The sequence below is a fragment of the Crocodylus porosus genome, unplaced genomic scaffold (assembly GCF_001723895.1).
Source record: "Crocodylus porosus isolate Cpor-Errol unplaced genomic scaffold, CroPor_comp1, whole genome shotgun sequence".
In the NCBI taxonomy this organism is placed as follows: domain Eukaryota; kingdom Metazoa; phylum Chordata; order Crocodylia; family Crocodylidae; genus Crocodylus; species Crocodylus porosus.
The window spans coordinates 55,314,347-55,330,304 of record NW_017728931.1 but is presented as its reverse complement, the minus strand read 5'-3'; the positions used below and the strand labels follow the sequence as shown (position 1 = coordinate 55,330,304).

Sequence of the window (15,958 nt, the reverse complement as noted above, 5' to 3'; positions counted from 1 at the left end):
TTTAGGAAGCAGAAACCACTGAAATGATTATGTGAGCTGGGGTAGCAGTTGGATCCTGTCTTATGAAGGAATCTCACTTGAAGTGCTTTGAACATTGTTTTACATTGATTTTCATATTGGTGTTCTCAGTACATTTTTATTTAAAAACAAAACAAAGCAAACTTCTGCGTGATTGACTCAGTTGATACCCCAGGAAGCCTTTACCAATTTTTATCAAGTAGAAGCTCAGAAGCACTCCAAAAGCTCCATATTGCTTATAACAGCATGATCATCAGCACTGTTTTATGTTACTCAGGGATGATTGATGAAGTTGCCTCACATAAATCAGAGGTCAGCGAGGAACACCTGCAGTCTCTTACAGTTCACCTGGCCTGTACTGCAGCATCTGAGATGACAGCAATATTTAATGAAAGAAACCCTGCAAAAAGATTCCACAGAACAGGCTGCTCTTGAACTAACCTAGACTTGCAACTGTCATATCTTCCCTACAGAAAAACTATCACCATTGAATGCCACTGTCAATTTAGTAAAATTAAAACTAAGGTGCAGTCTGCAGAAAGAGGCTTGATATATTCAACTGAGCACTGCCTGAGATCAGTCATTCTTAAGCTGCAGTCTTGCTTCTGGCTACTGATTTCCCTTAGTGATCTTGGGCAAATCACTTAGGCCTAGAAGGTGTTATCTTCACATAGAACTTTTTCTCACTCCCTAAATACTCCTACTGAGTTACTTCTTACTGTAAGATTATCATAACCTGACCCTAGGGGCCTTCAGCAGGCTTTGGCATCACTAGTCACTTTGCCTCACTATCCTCATTAAATAGATGGGAGAAAATACTTATCCAGCTCACAAAAGTGAGATGGGGTAGTAGTTGGATCCTGTATTTTATGTTTATTGCAATTTCAACATTTAAATCCTAGATGAACCCAGCTCACCGTAGAAAAATAATTAAATATGGAACCCAACGAAGATTGGGGACCAGTCAACAGCCTGTCTTTAGTCAGGACAATTACATTTAAAAATGTCCTCTTCTCAGTTTCCAGTGAAACACTAACTCAACAAAAATATCCAACCATACAACTACTCAACCCTCTTACTCCAGTGGATTTAAGAGAGTGGTCAAATATCTGCTATATTTCTTTTACTGCAATAAGATTTAGCTATTAACCGTTCCCTGTTTCAGTTGATAGTTCTGTTATATTGTTGCATGTATCTCCTCCACTAAGTGTTCACAAACAGTACTTCTCTAGACTGGTGAATGGACACTTAAGAAAACACAGTGCTAGAAACATCCCAGGCATGGACAGGTTTGCACAGATCTAAGGTCTGGAAGTCTGGTCATGGCTGAGGCTTGAAGCTGCTGAAAGCGCTGATTTTGCCTTGAACAATGAAACTCAGAAATGGCTTGGATACTTCAGCAGTGCTCCCCTGCTAGGCTCCTATGGAGAGCTCAGGATGAGCTAAACATTGAGAACCCAGAAGGAAGATGGTAGTGATGAGACTGCTGTCTCTTGGGTGGCATCCGGTTCGAAGGTAGAAAGGGTCCTCAGTGGTGCTGGGGTATGCATGTGCAATTTAGTAGCTCTCAATCATATTAAAGATCCATGTGGTCAGATTCTGCACTGGTGTTAGCATCAATTTCCATAGGGATACATCAGCAAATAATTTAGCCCTTAATGTTTAGACTGTCCCTTGCTAATGAAAGTTCAAGTGATTTTCATTAGCATCTCCACTTAGGCATTGCAAAACTTAAAATTAGATGCCTTACCCCTAAGACGATCCAAATTGACAGGATTGGGTGCTTAGGCTCCACATAGAGACAATGGAGAGAACTGAGTGCCTCCAAAGATCGAATCAGAGTGCCTAGATACTGAGCAGGGAGAGGCCTACAGGTAGTCAATACGAGCATTAGGCATGGGGCATGTGTCTGAGCTCCTGCCCATCCTTGAGTTTAGACACCAGATTCAGGGCTGTACCTAAGTTGTCCCTGTCATCTTGGGAACCAGACCACCATGAGAGCAGAAGGACAGTTAATACGGAGCTGGCTTTGTTGCCTTTACAGTCATTACCTAAGTTTTCTGGTTGTTATCCACCACTGGAGTGATACAGAGCAATCAGAAGGGCTGAAGATCTGGACCTAACTGTGTATTTATGCTTATGACTGGTATTTATGATAACCAAGACCTACAGAGAGAATACGCTACCAAAATGATTGTACACATCAATTATCCATCTTTCTGTATGTCTGTCAGTCTTGAGAGTTTTATACTCCTGCCCATCACTATGTTATCTGCTCACCTGCCACATAAATCACTTGCAATAGACCCTAGTGAACTTCATACCTTCTCTCTCTCTTTTCACTTTTTTGGGAGTAAAAACTATGCTTAGGGTGTGTTCCATACTTGAGTCAGTAAATAGGTTTGTTTTAGGACTATTATTTCTTTTTTAAAAGAGTTATTTTTATTTTTTCCCTCATTTTGGAGGTGGGTGGGTCTATAGATGGAGTATCACTGTTAGTGTGATTCTCTTGCTGGGGTGGAATTTTTCTTTCTCTTTTTGAAGAGGAAGATTCTGTGGTGTTTCCTAAAGATGGCTGGATTTTGGCTTCACCTAGTCTCCACTGGAAATCTGGTTCACAACCAAAAACCTATGAATATCACAACAGCATGTGATGTGATTATACAGTATGTGTTTACGTGTGCGCGCGCACACAGCTGAAAGCATACCTACAAACTATTTACCTATTGACTACATCCAAGCTAATGGATCCAGTAGCAGATGCTACACAACCCCTTTTCTTTTTACCAGTTGTTGTTTAACAGTGATTTGCTATTTGCAATAGTCCTCAGATATCCTTCTCAGCATTGGGTTCCATTGTAGGTGGAGCTGTATAAGCACAGATAAAAACTCTTACCCCAAATGGTTTGAAGTCTTTGTTGTGAATTATCCTGGTTCTCCTTCCTTCTACTAGGTCCATGGAAAGTGCATGTGTAAGCACAATACAGCAGGCCTCCACTGTCAGCACTGTGCTCCACTCTACAACGACCAGCCCTGGCAGGCTGCAAATGGCAAAACCGGAGCCCCGAGAGAGTGCCGATGTAAGTAATTAAAAGTGCCTCGGGGCTGTCGGCATAAATAAAATGCCTTACTGCACACCTTCCCTGTATGCTTCAGAAAGATAGTAAACAGCAGGATGACAGACAGTAGCAAATCAAGATCACCGCACACTGCATGGTTAAACCATGGAAGCAGCTCTGTTTCCGAAGTTGCTTCATGTAAATTCTATGGAGAAAATGCTCTCGATTTTTGGCATCCTTGTGGAATCCAAGCACAACTCCTCATGATGTTGGTTTCTGTTGTGGGCATAGTGCAGATTACCAAAAAATATTGGACGCTGGATAAGCGACATCACTACAGATGATTAATATGTTCACCTTTCATGTTTTGCCTTTTGTGTACGAGAATAAACCAATTACAACTAACAGCTGTTTAGACCAAGGATGTAAAAATACAGCCTGCAGGCCTTGGGTACACTGCTAGGACCCAGTCTAGGGAACCCACTACATGCAGTAGTTGCCTTGGACCAGCCCTGTATGCTGAATCCAGTGTGCAGGGCAGGTTTGTGAGTCCAGTCTGGCCTGATGAATTTGATACCTCTGGTTTAGAAGATACAACAGATAGTAATAAAGATGTATGTATATTTGGAGGTTTTCATTTTGACACTTTCAGTATTTCCAGGCAATTTTAAAATAACAGTATTTGATGATCCAAATATTAAAGACTGAGGTCAGTTTTTTAAAAAAGCTTGCTGTCTTTGGATGCTTGAGCCTAACCGGGGCTGGAGTCCTAAGACTGAAATGCAGATGTGCTGAACATTCATAATCCAAACTGAAATCGGTGACAGCTTCAGGCACTGAGTGACCCTGGAAAAATCAAATCCAATGTGTCTTAGGGGATTACCACAATGCAGCCAAAGGTGTGCCTATAGCTTATGTGGACACAGCTGAAAGATTCCACTTGGCTAGCTGGGGTATGCATAGCAGTGTTGCTGCAGCAGCATGGAGCTCAGGGTGGGCTGCAAACCCAGCCCTCGTGTTTTGACCCTGCTTCTAGGATGGGCTGCAGCTAGGTTGACCTCTGTCCTACTGCAGTTGCACCTTAACTGTAGTGGGGACACTGTAGGACTCAAAGTCTATTTCTCTAATGGTTAATATTTTATATATATAGGGTATTTTCCAGAAGGGCCATACGGCTCTCTAGAATGCCTGTATTTCCCCCTGTCTGAAACAGCTCAGATTTGCCACTGTTCATGTTGCAGGACCCACTTTCCCTGGCCCTGGAGAAAACTTAGGACAGACTTAAATGCGCTGGAGTGGTGGGTAGAGGGGTGAGCTGAAAGAAACTTGTGTTTTATTTAGTAATATAGAACAATTGCCAGAAAACTCAGAACAGGGGTATGTGCAAGATTCATGCTTTAAACTACAGTATTTTTTAAATCTTCTGCCAAGTTACCATCCTCACCCTCAGTTTCTCAGTTGCTCTTGTATTTATCATATTCTCCCCCAAATGAGTTTTTGCATTTTATTTTTTATTGGCAACGATCTTCAGTGTATGCCAGAGCCCATTTATTTTGATTATATAACTTTCTGTAAGATTCAAAATCACATCTTCTGACCCTGAGTAGAGTCAAATTAAGTTAAAATAAATGCTCATTCTGTTAGTTTAAAGGACCTCACCGAAGAGAGAAAATACAAAAGCAAACTATTGCACATTTATTAATACCTGATGCATTGACTCAAGTTCAGGGCTCATAAATGGCCTCCTAACAGAGCATCCATTTTATCTGGATGATTCTCAAATAATTAGTTATATCAGCACTAGCATTTCACTAACAGTACATTGATACATACATTTGATTTTCTTTGCTGTTCCGGTTACTTGTTTTCCAGCATTCGTATTCAATTTTTCTACATGTTGCCACCTTTCCTTTTTGTAATGAAACTTTTATTTCCTTTGGCTTGATCCTAGCATGTAAATGTAATGGACATGCTGACACGTGTCACTTTGACATGGGTGTGTGGCTAGCATCAGGAAATCGCAGCGGTGGAGTCTGTGATAACTGTCAGCACAACACAGAAGGACAGCACTGCCAACGTTGCAAGCCTGGCTTTTACCGAGATCTCAGAAGGCCTTTCTCGGCTCCAGATGCCTGCAAAAGTAAGTCTGTGTTAAATCACTAATAAAAAGTGGCCATTGTAAGTGAGTGAAGGACAAGAAGAAAAGATCCTCCTGTCTTTCATTTTGTTGTTTTGTCAGTGGTCTATAAGTTCTAGACAATTAAGTTGCTTCATCATCTTTCCATTTGTTCTGTAGGCTGTTTGCTAAGAACAAGAGGGTTTGTTATGCTAGGGACCAGCAGATGCTTTAGATCGCCCTACATTGTGGACACCTATAATTTTTTGTATGTTGAAGGGGCTGACAGCAGCCGCTTTACTTAATTGAGGATTCATCAACATTGTACTGCTATTTCTGGAGAACAGAGCTGCTCATCTGCACATCTTCTATGTTAGAATTGGCAGAGACTCCATAAGGGGTGTGGTTTGGCTAAATACAGATGGAATTAACCAAAAAAAACCCCTCAAATCCATACTAATTCTTTGACATTATTGGAAACAGGTGGATCTGAAGGGAAAAAAATTGAGCATGTGTACTATTCCAGAAAACTTGACAATAATGAGTCTTCTCAGCTGTGTAGTCTATAGGGCGTGACCCTGTTATATGTGAAATGAAACATCTCCCAAGTGAAATGAAAGATCTGAAAGCAAAAATCTCCTGGCAACATTTTTAAAATTTGTGTTTCATTGTAGAAGACTTCAGACACACAAACAGGCACACAACTGACAGCTGAATATAATGGTTAAGCAATACGCACAGCTACACAGCTGTAAACTGTACTACTCACTGCACTAACACAACGCATATAACAGAGCGTAAGGCAGTGCAGTATCTTCACACACAGAAGATAGATTCTTGCATCCATCCTGTTGGAGTTGTTCCAAAGGAAATTGTTCCCGTCTCTCACAAAGTGTTCTGAAAACTAAGAATCTGTTTCTAGAGCAGGATAAATAGGCAGCACCCTTTGAAACTACACTCTGATTGAATATGACCTGTGGCCATCCCTGGCTTCATTATGAGACATATAGCAGGCAGACGTTAGGATCATAGGAAAGTATGGCTGGAAGCGACCATGCTTGGTCATCTGGTCCAGACCCCTGCTCAAGACAGCATCATCTTTAATTAAACCATCCCAGCCAAGTGTTTGTCTAACTTGTTTTTGAAAACTTCCAAGAATGGAGATTCCACAGTTTCTCTAGGTAGCCTGTTCCACTGCTTAGTCACCCTCATCAGTTTTTGTCTAAACGTCCCCTGCTGCAACCTAAGGCCATTGCTCTTAGTCCTGTTCCCTACAGCCACAAAGAAAAGCCCATCTCCATTCTCTCTGTAATCACCCTTCAGGTATTTAAAGACTCTTATCAAATCCCTCCTCAGTCTTTTTTTCTTCAAACTAAATAACCTTAGTTCTTTCAGCTTTTCCTCATAAGTCTTACTTCTGAGGCCCCTAACCATTTTTGTTGCTTTGTGCTAGACTTTCAAACTGTCTGCATCCTTCTACATCTGTCTACCATCTGTATAAAAAAAAATTATCCTCAACCTTGTCACGTCAATAGTTTTTTCCAGTGTGACTTTTTGGTATACCACTAATCTATCAGAGCAACCTTTCTCTTTCTTATATTTCAGTTAATTATTAAGTTCAGTTATTATTCAGTTAATTCATTTGTACTGTACCGTGTACATTTTACACACCTGATTCTTTTATCAGTAAATTAAAAAATGTGTGTGGCTTTAATCCTTCATGTAAATAGTTCTATTGTTGTAATCCGTATACTTCATATTATTTATTCACTCTTATTTTCTTAATATTTTCTTAATGCCTCTTTAGCCACTACCACTGCTGCTTGTATACTTTAGTTCCTCATCCATGATATCAGATCCTTTTTTTCATTATACAGGACATGTACATGCTATAGAGATTACTTGTTCAATAGACAGAGGCATATGTGAATCAAAAAAATTGAACAATGAACTTTATTATGGAGTAGTCGGCAATCTCTGCAGACCCTTTGTCTCCAACTAACTAACAGCTACTACCTAACTGAGGGACCATCTCCCAATTCCAAACTCTTCTAAATTAGGGAGTCTCTCTAAACTATAACTTTTATCACTATATCTTCCCTCAATATAATAATAATTACAAAAATTAACCCCAAAGTCCATTAATGCCCATCTACAGAGGAGAGGTTACTAGCACATCACCCTGAAGTGAGTCTTCACCATTTACTTTCCTATTCCCCCTTTTCTGCAGCTCTTTTAGTAAGTATCTGTGGGCACATCTAGACAAACATACATGTGCATTTCCCTGGGGACAAATAGCAGTGGCACATAGCTGTGCTGCTTCTACTTGTCCCTTGGGAGCGCATAGCAAGTTGCCCTGGGTTGAGGTAGAAGAGGCTGAGGCCAGCACCTGGGCTGGCCCCAGCATCCTTACTTGGGGTTCTGGAGGCCTCTTGGGGCTCCAGTAGCAGTGATCGGGAACAAGGAGCCTGGCCAGCAGCTTTTTCTGCCACAGGATTTTTTTGACACCAGGATCTCCCAGTGTCAAAAAAAAACTTACTGCACTGCCTACCATATAGAGAACCCCTTTTGGTGCAGTCAGCTCTGCCACCTGGGCCTTCTTGGTTTGAGCTGCCCTGCGCATTTGGATAGTGTTTTCTAGAGACAAGTTTCCCTCATGCAATAGCTTTTGATGAAGTGTTGGCAGTGCCACAAATAATAATCTCTAATCAGAGGTTCTGTCAAGTTCCTACAAGGACAGTTCTTAGGTTTTTTTAGTTCAATATACATGTACTTTTATCCCATTGTTTGTCTTTACAAAAAAAAATCTGTTTTTTTCAATAGCCTGATTGCTTTTTTGGCATGCACTACTCCTCAGAGGTGGATAGTATTACACTTAACTGCACATTTTGCAGGTAAAGGTGTTATAAACAGCTAGGGCTTCCTCCCTGACAGTATGCAAGAAGACAGATGATTTGACTTTGTCTCTTCTACCCCTTTGGCTGCTTGGTACCACTTAGACCTTTTGTCTAAACGCCTTCCAGTTCCCTGTTATATTGCCTGACAGCAGAAGGGAAGATGGAGGTTACAAAATTTCCATGACTAACTGTCCTTTTGCTTTGACTATAACTCTGCAGAAAGATCACTTACTTTTGTCTTTCCACGTGGCTGCATTGTTCCTCTTGCTCTCAGTTTCCAGCTTCTGTTTCAGTTTGGATCTCTAATTCTTTCAGGTTCTTTCTCATTCACTATTCCTCACAACATGTAATCACTGGGTTCAATAAACACAGGCATACATGAATGAAAAGAACTAAACAACAAACTTTTAATTGTGGAGCAGTAAGCAACCTCTGCAGACCCTTAGTTTCTCTCTAACAGCTACTATCTAACTGAGGGACCACTTCTCAATTCTCAACTCTTCTAAATTATAGAGTATCTGTAAATTATAACTTGTATCACTACACTTGCATTTTCTTGTGCTCCCACTGTCATGCCAGGCCATGGGTAGCCAGTTCCGGGGATAATCTGAAAGTCAGAAGAAGCCAGGAAGTCAGAAGATAGGAGATCTGTCCAGGGAACTGAGTCAGAGATCCAGAGGGTGAGGCATAGTATGAGGTCAGGTTAGCCAGGTCAGGTATCCAGGAGTTGAAGCCAGTGCTAGGTCAGGCAGAATGCAAGGTCAGGAGGCTAGCCAGATCAGGTATCTAGAGAATCTGTCAGCCAGTAGCAGCACAATCCAAGGGTGCAGCAGCCTCGGTAAAGATTGCACCTTTTTTTGCAGACACTTCCCTTGTGGGTCAGAAGTTTGTGCGTGAAGGCCAGTTAGCTGGCCTTGGCTAGCCACTCTGGTGGCAGAAAGTGGGAATGTGCCTAGGCCCAGATGGAGTGGTCTGGCCACATGTCTGCCCCACTGTTCTGCTGGGGAGGTGGTAGACTGGGGTGAGCTGCTATGCCAGACAAGGCTAGGCCCTAGGTTCAAGGCCATGGACTGACATCCACTAACAGAAAAACAAGTTAGAATCATGCTCCTCCCTCATTGCATAAGAGCAGATTTGCATATAAAGAACCCACATAAATCAAGGGAAACCTGTATAAGAGTGCTTAGTATTCAGTGGGCATGTCTACACATGTGCAGTAGTCTATTTTACTGACCTTAAAGCATCATAGCAAAAACTGTGTCAATACACTAATGCACAGTAAAATTAGGCTACTGCCCATTAAGCATCATTAAAAATCATGTGCTTTCACTACTGTGCATTAGGGCAGCTTAATGTGCATTTAGTTATTACTTCACATTAGAGGTACTAAATTTAATGCACAGTAGCAAAAGTGCATTAATGAACGTGTAGACATGCCTAGTAACCACAAAATGCCATGCAAATACAAACTAATGATTAAGTCTCTGCTTGGGAGGTGTCGAATGGGATTAGAAGTGAAGTCTTGCCTCTGTTGAACCCACTGGGAGTTTTGCTGTTGGATTTCATCTTCAGATCTGTATCATGAATGGAGGACTTCATTTCTCAAGCTGCTGGTTAACCTTTGGTAGCACCAAATATTTACCCTTAAAATCTACAGTGTAAAAGCAAGAACTTCTGTTAGGAAGAAAGGAAAGACTGGCTTGGGAGGTAACTAATGCTAGGTATACAGAATCCCAGTAAAAACAAAGTTGCTTCCACATATAACAGCAAGTCAAGATAAACATTGTGGGGGAAGTCTAAGGTTTACCTTGACCTGCTAAACTATTTTTATACTACTGTTGTTTGTCTTCACTAGGATTTTACCTCATGTTGGTTGCCACATGTTAGCTGACCTAAGATAAGAAAAATACCATTTTTCCTAGGCCCTTGAAGCCAAACGAGGTTTTGACATTGACTGCAGTGGAAACTTACTGTGGCCTTTGTGGTTACCATAAAGGAAGCACACTTTGCATTGGAGATGGAAGGAGTGGGTTGTATCAGCTTTTGCTTGGTCAGGGTTGGGTCTGAAATGAAATCTTATACAAAGAGCATATCACTTAGTCCTCCCGCTCCAATAATTTTAGTGCAGACCTTGTCCAAATTGGGAAGGACACAAAGTGAATCAAAGTTCAGGAATTTTGGATCATCATTTACTGGGCTGGGCTCTAGCACACAGAACACAAGCAGGATTATTGGAAAGTTCCACTGTGAAGTGGAGATAAAGATTCGTATGGAAAACTATTAATGGGGGGAAAAAGATCGAAGAAAGTTTGCAATCAATAAGTGCAACACAGAATTAGTTATATGCCACTAACACCAAATCCTAAGCAGCTATTAATAACCTGGCTTAGCTAACAGTCTTGGTAGGAAGCACATACATGCAGATGTTATGATCAATGCATATTTTACTGACACAAAGGTAGATATAAGCACTGGTGCATAGTCATGTCAGTTTTCTTCATTTATATATAAATCATTGACCCATAACATTCTACTTCACTAATACATTTCTTTTAAGAAGTCCTTCATCCTAACAAAAGCTAGGGATTCCCATCCTAAAAGCACCAGTATAACTAAAGAATTCTCCATATTTAGGAAGTCTGTGATATTTAAAATCTGAAAATAACATATGTTCAAAAAGAACCATTAGGTAGCACTGACTGCAGCAAGAAAGTATGGATAGCTCCCTTTTTGCATTTACAGTGTCTAAATAGCTATTGTTATTTCAATATATAATAGATACATGGAGTGCTTTTGCAGCCCTGTGGAGTAAATATTGTTAGATGTTAAACGGTTTTTAGGAAGATTTAGGTAATGTTAGAATAACATATAACTCACAAATTTAATTATTGGTGGGCAGGAAGGGACAGGAAAACTTTTAGTTCCCTCTATATGCTGTCTTTCTTGACACCCTCATAGTTACAGGTCCCTCTCAATATTTTTCTTTCCCATCTCTTCCTCCCTATCTGCATAATCCCTAGCCAGAGCTGTGTATAGAAGCTCTCTCAGCCATTCTCACCAAGCAACAATGGACACCTTAAGTCAGTAGCGCGGTTCACCTTTCAAGGGTCTTGTGTAAAGGTTCCCATTTTACAAGACAATCAGAATAAAAACTAAAATGGGTGTGTGGCCATATTCCAACAGGGGCCCTTGTTATTTTCACTGTTGTAATACCAACCTGAGCTCTGTTGCTTTCAACACAGCCACTCCAATCTTCTTACAAAGGGGAGCCCACATCTCTGGGGAAAAAACCATGGTGAAGGAATGGAGTCAGAGCCATTTTAGTGTCACAGGTGAAAGACATAAATCACATATGAAATGTTTTGGTACTTCAAGGGTTTTCTGGAGAATTGTCCTCCTAAAGGGTTAATGATATTTCACCTAGGTCCAGTTAGGTAGTTCTTTTAAATAAAATTGTGTAAGATTGATTATAGTCAGGGCATGAAAGGTTCCTAAGTACTGTCTCATGCATGGCTTTTGGTTATAGGGGACCTATCTGATAACCTTTTTTTGAACAGGAAAACTGTGGAATTCTGTGTTTTTATTACTGGTTCAATTCATCAGCATTGTTCAACAACAGAGTAGCAATGAACATTTAAAAAAACTCACCAAGGTCAACATAGGTAAAGGAGCCGTTAAACCATAATCTTTAAGAATACTTTAAAGATACTTTCAGGTGAGCAGTATATAATATTTGTTCAGGAATAGGTGTGTACTAGATAAAACAGGGCATTCTATCATTTAAAATAATAATGTGGCTGAAGGTTATTCACAGACTCCTTCCTCCCCTTCCTCCCCCCCCCCGGTTCTTTCTTTTTTTTTAATACCCCATGGAATTTTAAGTCTCAGCTACAGTGTAATTGGGGATAATAAGTTGGGTTTTTATAATTGCTAGGTTTATTCTTGCTTTTACACTGTAGATTTTAAGGGTAAATATTTGGTGCTACCAAAGGTTAACCAGCAGCTTGAGATATGAAGTTCTCCATTCATGACACAGATCTGAAGGTGAAATCCAACAGCAAAACTCCCAGTGGGTTCAACAGGGGCAAGACTTCACTTCTAAACCCATTCAACACCTCCCAAGCAGAGACTTAATCATTAGTTTGTATTTGCATGGCATTTTGTGATTACTAGGCATGTCTACACGTTCGTTAATGCACTTTTGCTACTGTGCATTAAATTTAGTACCTCTAATGTGAGGTAATAACTAAATGCACATTAAGCTGCCCTAATGCACAGTAGTGAAAGCACATGCTTTTTTAGTGATGTTTAATGGGCAGTAGCCTAATTTTACTGTGCCTTAGTGTATTGACACAGTTTTTGCCACGATGCTTTAAGGTCAGTAAAATAAACTACTGCACATTAAAGCACATGTGTAGACATGCCCACTGAATACTAAGCACTCTTATACAGGTTTCCCTTGATTTATGTGGGTTCTTTATATGCAAATTCTCTCTTATGCGATGAGCATATTTAGACCCATAATTCATTATATGCAAGGTAAATTCACTCTTATGAGATCAACATAGATGCCCCACACACACGTCCCCCCGCCCAAGCAGGTAAGTCTGTGTGGGGAGGGGAAAAGGCCATGGCCCCACTCACCCCAGACCCAGCTGCAGCAGCCCTGGGAGCAGCTGGCGTCGGCTACCTGCAGCTGCTGGGCTGCACCATATTCCACCTGTCCCCCCCTCACCTGGGCTCCACTTGTCTGCACTCACCTCTGCTTCTGGCCTGCATCGTGCCCTGGTGCAGGAAGCTGGTGTCGGCTGCTCCCAGGGCCACTCCAGCACGGGCTGGGGTGAGCGCGGACAAGCAGAGCCCTGAGCAGCACAGGGCACAGCACTCAGCCCAGCCTGTGCTAGAGCAGCCCCGGGAGCAGCTGACACCAGCTGCCTGCACCCAGGAATGGTGCAGCCCAGGAGCTACAGGCAGCTGGCATCAGCCACTCCCAGGGCTGTTGCAGCAGGAGCTGGGGTGAGTGGGGACAGGCAGAGCCCTGTGGGGTTCAGGGCACAGTGCAGCCCAGTGGCTACAGGCAGCTGGTGCTGGCTGTTCCCAGAGCCCCTGCAGCTGGGGCTGGAGTGAGTGCTGCGCTGCCCGGGGCTCTGCTTGTCCACACTCACCTCAGTCCATGCTGGAGCAGCCCCGGGAGCGGCTGATGCTAGCTGCCTGCACCCAGGAATGGTGCAGCCCAGCAGCTACAGGCAGCTGGCATCAGCCACTCCCAGGGCTGTTGCAGCAGGAGCTGGGGTGGGTGGGGACAGGCAGAGCCCTGTGGGTTGCACTGTGCCCTGGTACAGGCCGCTCCTGGGGCCGCTGCAGCTGGGGCTGGGATAAGTGCTGCCCTGTTCCTTCTGCTTTGCCGCCTTGTGTAGCCCCAGGAGCGGCACCCCTCCCCCTGCCCTTTCCATAGTCCCAGCTTCACTCCCTCCCTCACCAGCATGGGAACCTATCCCTATTTGTCACATTGTAAAATGAGTTCGCTTTATGTGAATTCAATTTATGCCCCATTCTCCAGGAACGCATGTACCACATAAACTGAGGGAAACCTGTATACAGTATTACACTGATGCAACTTGGCCTCTTCATAATATTACATTACAATCTGTGGAAGAGACAGATTGGTCTCCTGGTGAGTTTAGTCATAGCTGGCTTTTGTGCTTATACAGTCTCATCGAAGGCTGAGCCTGATGTGGACTTAATGGCCCTTTTCCCCCCTTTCTCTTTTTTGTAATTCTGGTCTGGCCAAATCCAGAAGAGTAAGTCCTGGGAAAGGGTCTGTAAGGCTCTAGAACAGGGATTATCAACTGGGGGTATATGTACCCCCTGGGGGTAGTTGAGATGGCTCTAGGGGGTACATGCAAGTGGGCAGGGATGGAGCACCATCACACACCATCCTGTGCTGCCACGCAGGCACCACCAGCTTGGCTGCCACCAACTGGCGTCGAGCTGCTTGCCACCCCCCACCCCCACTCCGCTCGGTGACTGGGGGTACATTGCTCCATGTCTGGCTGTCTGGGGGTACCATGGTGCAAAAAGGTTGAAAACCCCTGCTCTAGAACATCATCCTGGGTTTTTATCTGGCTCAGAATCGACAGGAAGTCGATCACCAGGTAGCCATGCCCCCTACTGAAGTACCACTGCAGAACTGAGCATCCTAGTTAAGATGAAGAGTTGTTGCATTGCTTGAATAATCTTTATGCCCCTTAACCCTCAGGAAATGAAAAAAAAAAATTCTTTTCTAGGGAAAGTGAGGAGACTGAGAACTTGTAGTTTCTCTTTATATAACTGGCAAATCAGCTTCCAGTGACAAAACTGACCTGCACAAAAGCCTCTTTACCTCAGTTCAGTAATGAAAAGAAGTTTTATACCTGAGACCTGCGTCAGAGCTACAGCCCCCATAACACACGTGAATGCTTCACTGCTAGGGTTTTTGGAGAAAATAGTTTTGCATCTGCTTCCAAATCAACACATAACAAATTAGGCAAGCAACTGTAAGATTGAGATGTCTTTGAAAAGATGAGTCTTTCTGGCTGTAAAAGGGAAATTAAGAAAATAAAATTAACTGAGTTTGCCATTAATTGAGTCCAGTTTCTTCCTGTGTTCATATTGGATCTTTCATAACAGTATTCATAGATGTAATTTTAGCAACTATCTACCTATGTTATTGCAGAATCATAGGGCTGGAAGGGATTTCAAGGGTATTCTGATCCAACCTCCACAAAGATGGGAGGAATCCATTAAGCTGTGGAAGTCAGTCTCCAAAATGCACCTTTTATGGAAGAAATGTGAAAAACTTGTAACTAAAATGTAGTGTACTGGGTCAGATTTATCACTGGATGAAGGAAACAGAACTCTGTTGACTTAACTGTCAACCCACTTATCTTGCTCATAAAATTATTCCACTGAGTGCCAGAGACCTGAAGAAGGTAAATGATTTTACTTCCTGTAAAGGAGTTGAAGAATGTCATAAATATCCATTACATCTAATAAGAAAATGGAGCATTTGGATGCAGGTGTCAGGTATGGATTTCAAGAGAAAGGTGTGAAAGCCTCAGTGAGCACTGTTGAAAACAATGTTATTAGAGACACTAGAGTTTACTGCCTGCAGCTAGTTATGCAGTTTGTGAAGAGGTGTTTTAATCTTCTAATCTGATGTAATTATATTAGTTTGGGACTGGCAGGGGTGGAGAAGGTTTGGAGTGTTTTGGCATCGATTCTGGAACAACCATCACTACTGTAAACTGACTGCCAATATTAGAGATGAATTAATATTAAAAGCTCTAATTTAGGTGTGTCAAACCCTGAAAACCACAAAAATGTCATCAGATCAGATTAAAAGATATGTGCATAGCAATAAGCATTTTAAAGCAAAGCCTGGTTATGCTGTATGCAGTACCTAACCTTTTCTTATCTCCACAGTAACAAAGTGGGGGGGGAACCCCAACCCCTCCCCCATGGAAAGTTGTGCTTTGGTTTACATGAAAATATTTGCATAAAAAGTGCCAGCTTTCCATAAGCATCTTGAGTTTGTTTTTTCATCAAAAATCAAATTTCAGGAGATGGAAATAATATTTATTTTGAAATGCTCCTGCTGTGCTTCCTGGGAGTAATAACCAGGGAGCCCAGTTTTTCCTGATAAAAAATTTTGCAAATTCTCTGATAAAAAAGCTTCCAAATTCTCTGATAAAAAACCCTAAAATCTGTGATTTAAAATTAAAGATGCCTCAGTTCCCCTAACCCCAGCCCTGCTGGTGCCCTTCACTCCCCCCGCCCAGTCCCCTGGCCCTGCTTATGCCCCTTACTCCTCCCCCACAGCCCACCGG

The 15,958-nt window shown here is 42.2% G+C and overlaps 1 protein-coding gene across 1 annotated transcript in view; it reads left to right on the top strand.

The window, feature by feature from the left end:
* The window catches only part of NTN4 (netrin 4), a 77,292-nt gene that overhangs the window by 41,822 nt on the left and 19,512 nt on the right, over positions 1-15,958 (top strand). The window contains exons 3-4 of the mRNA XM_019545069.1: positions 2,972-3,098; positions 5,029-5,217. Coding sequence (XP_019400614.1) covers positions 2,972-3,098; positions 5,029-5,217 — 316 coding nt within the window. The remainder of the gene's footprint in view (positions 1-2,971; positions 3,099-5,028; positions 5,218-15,958) is intronic.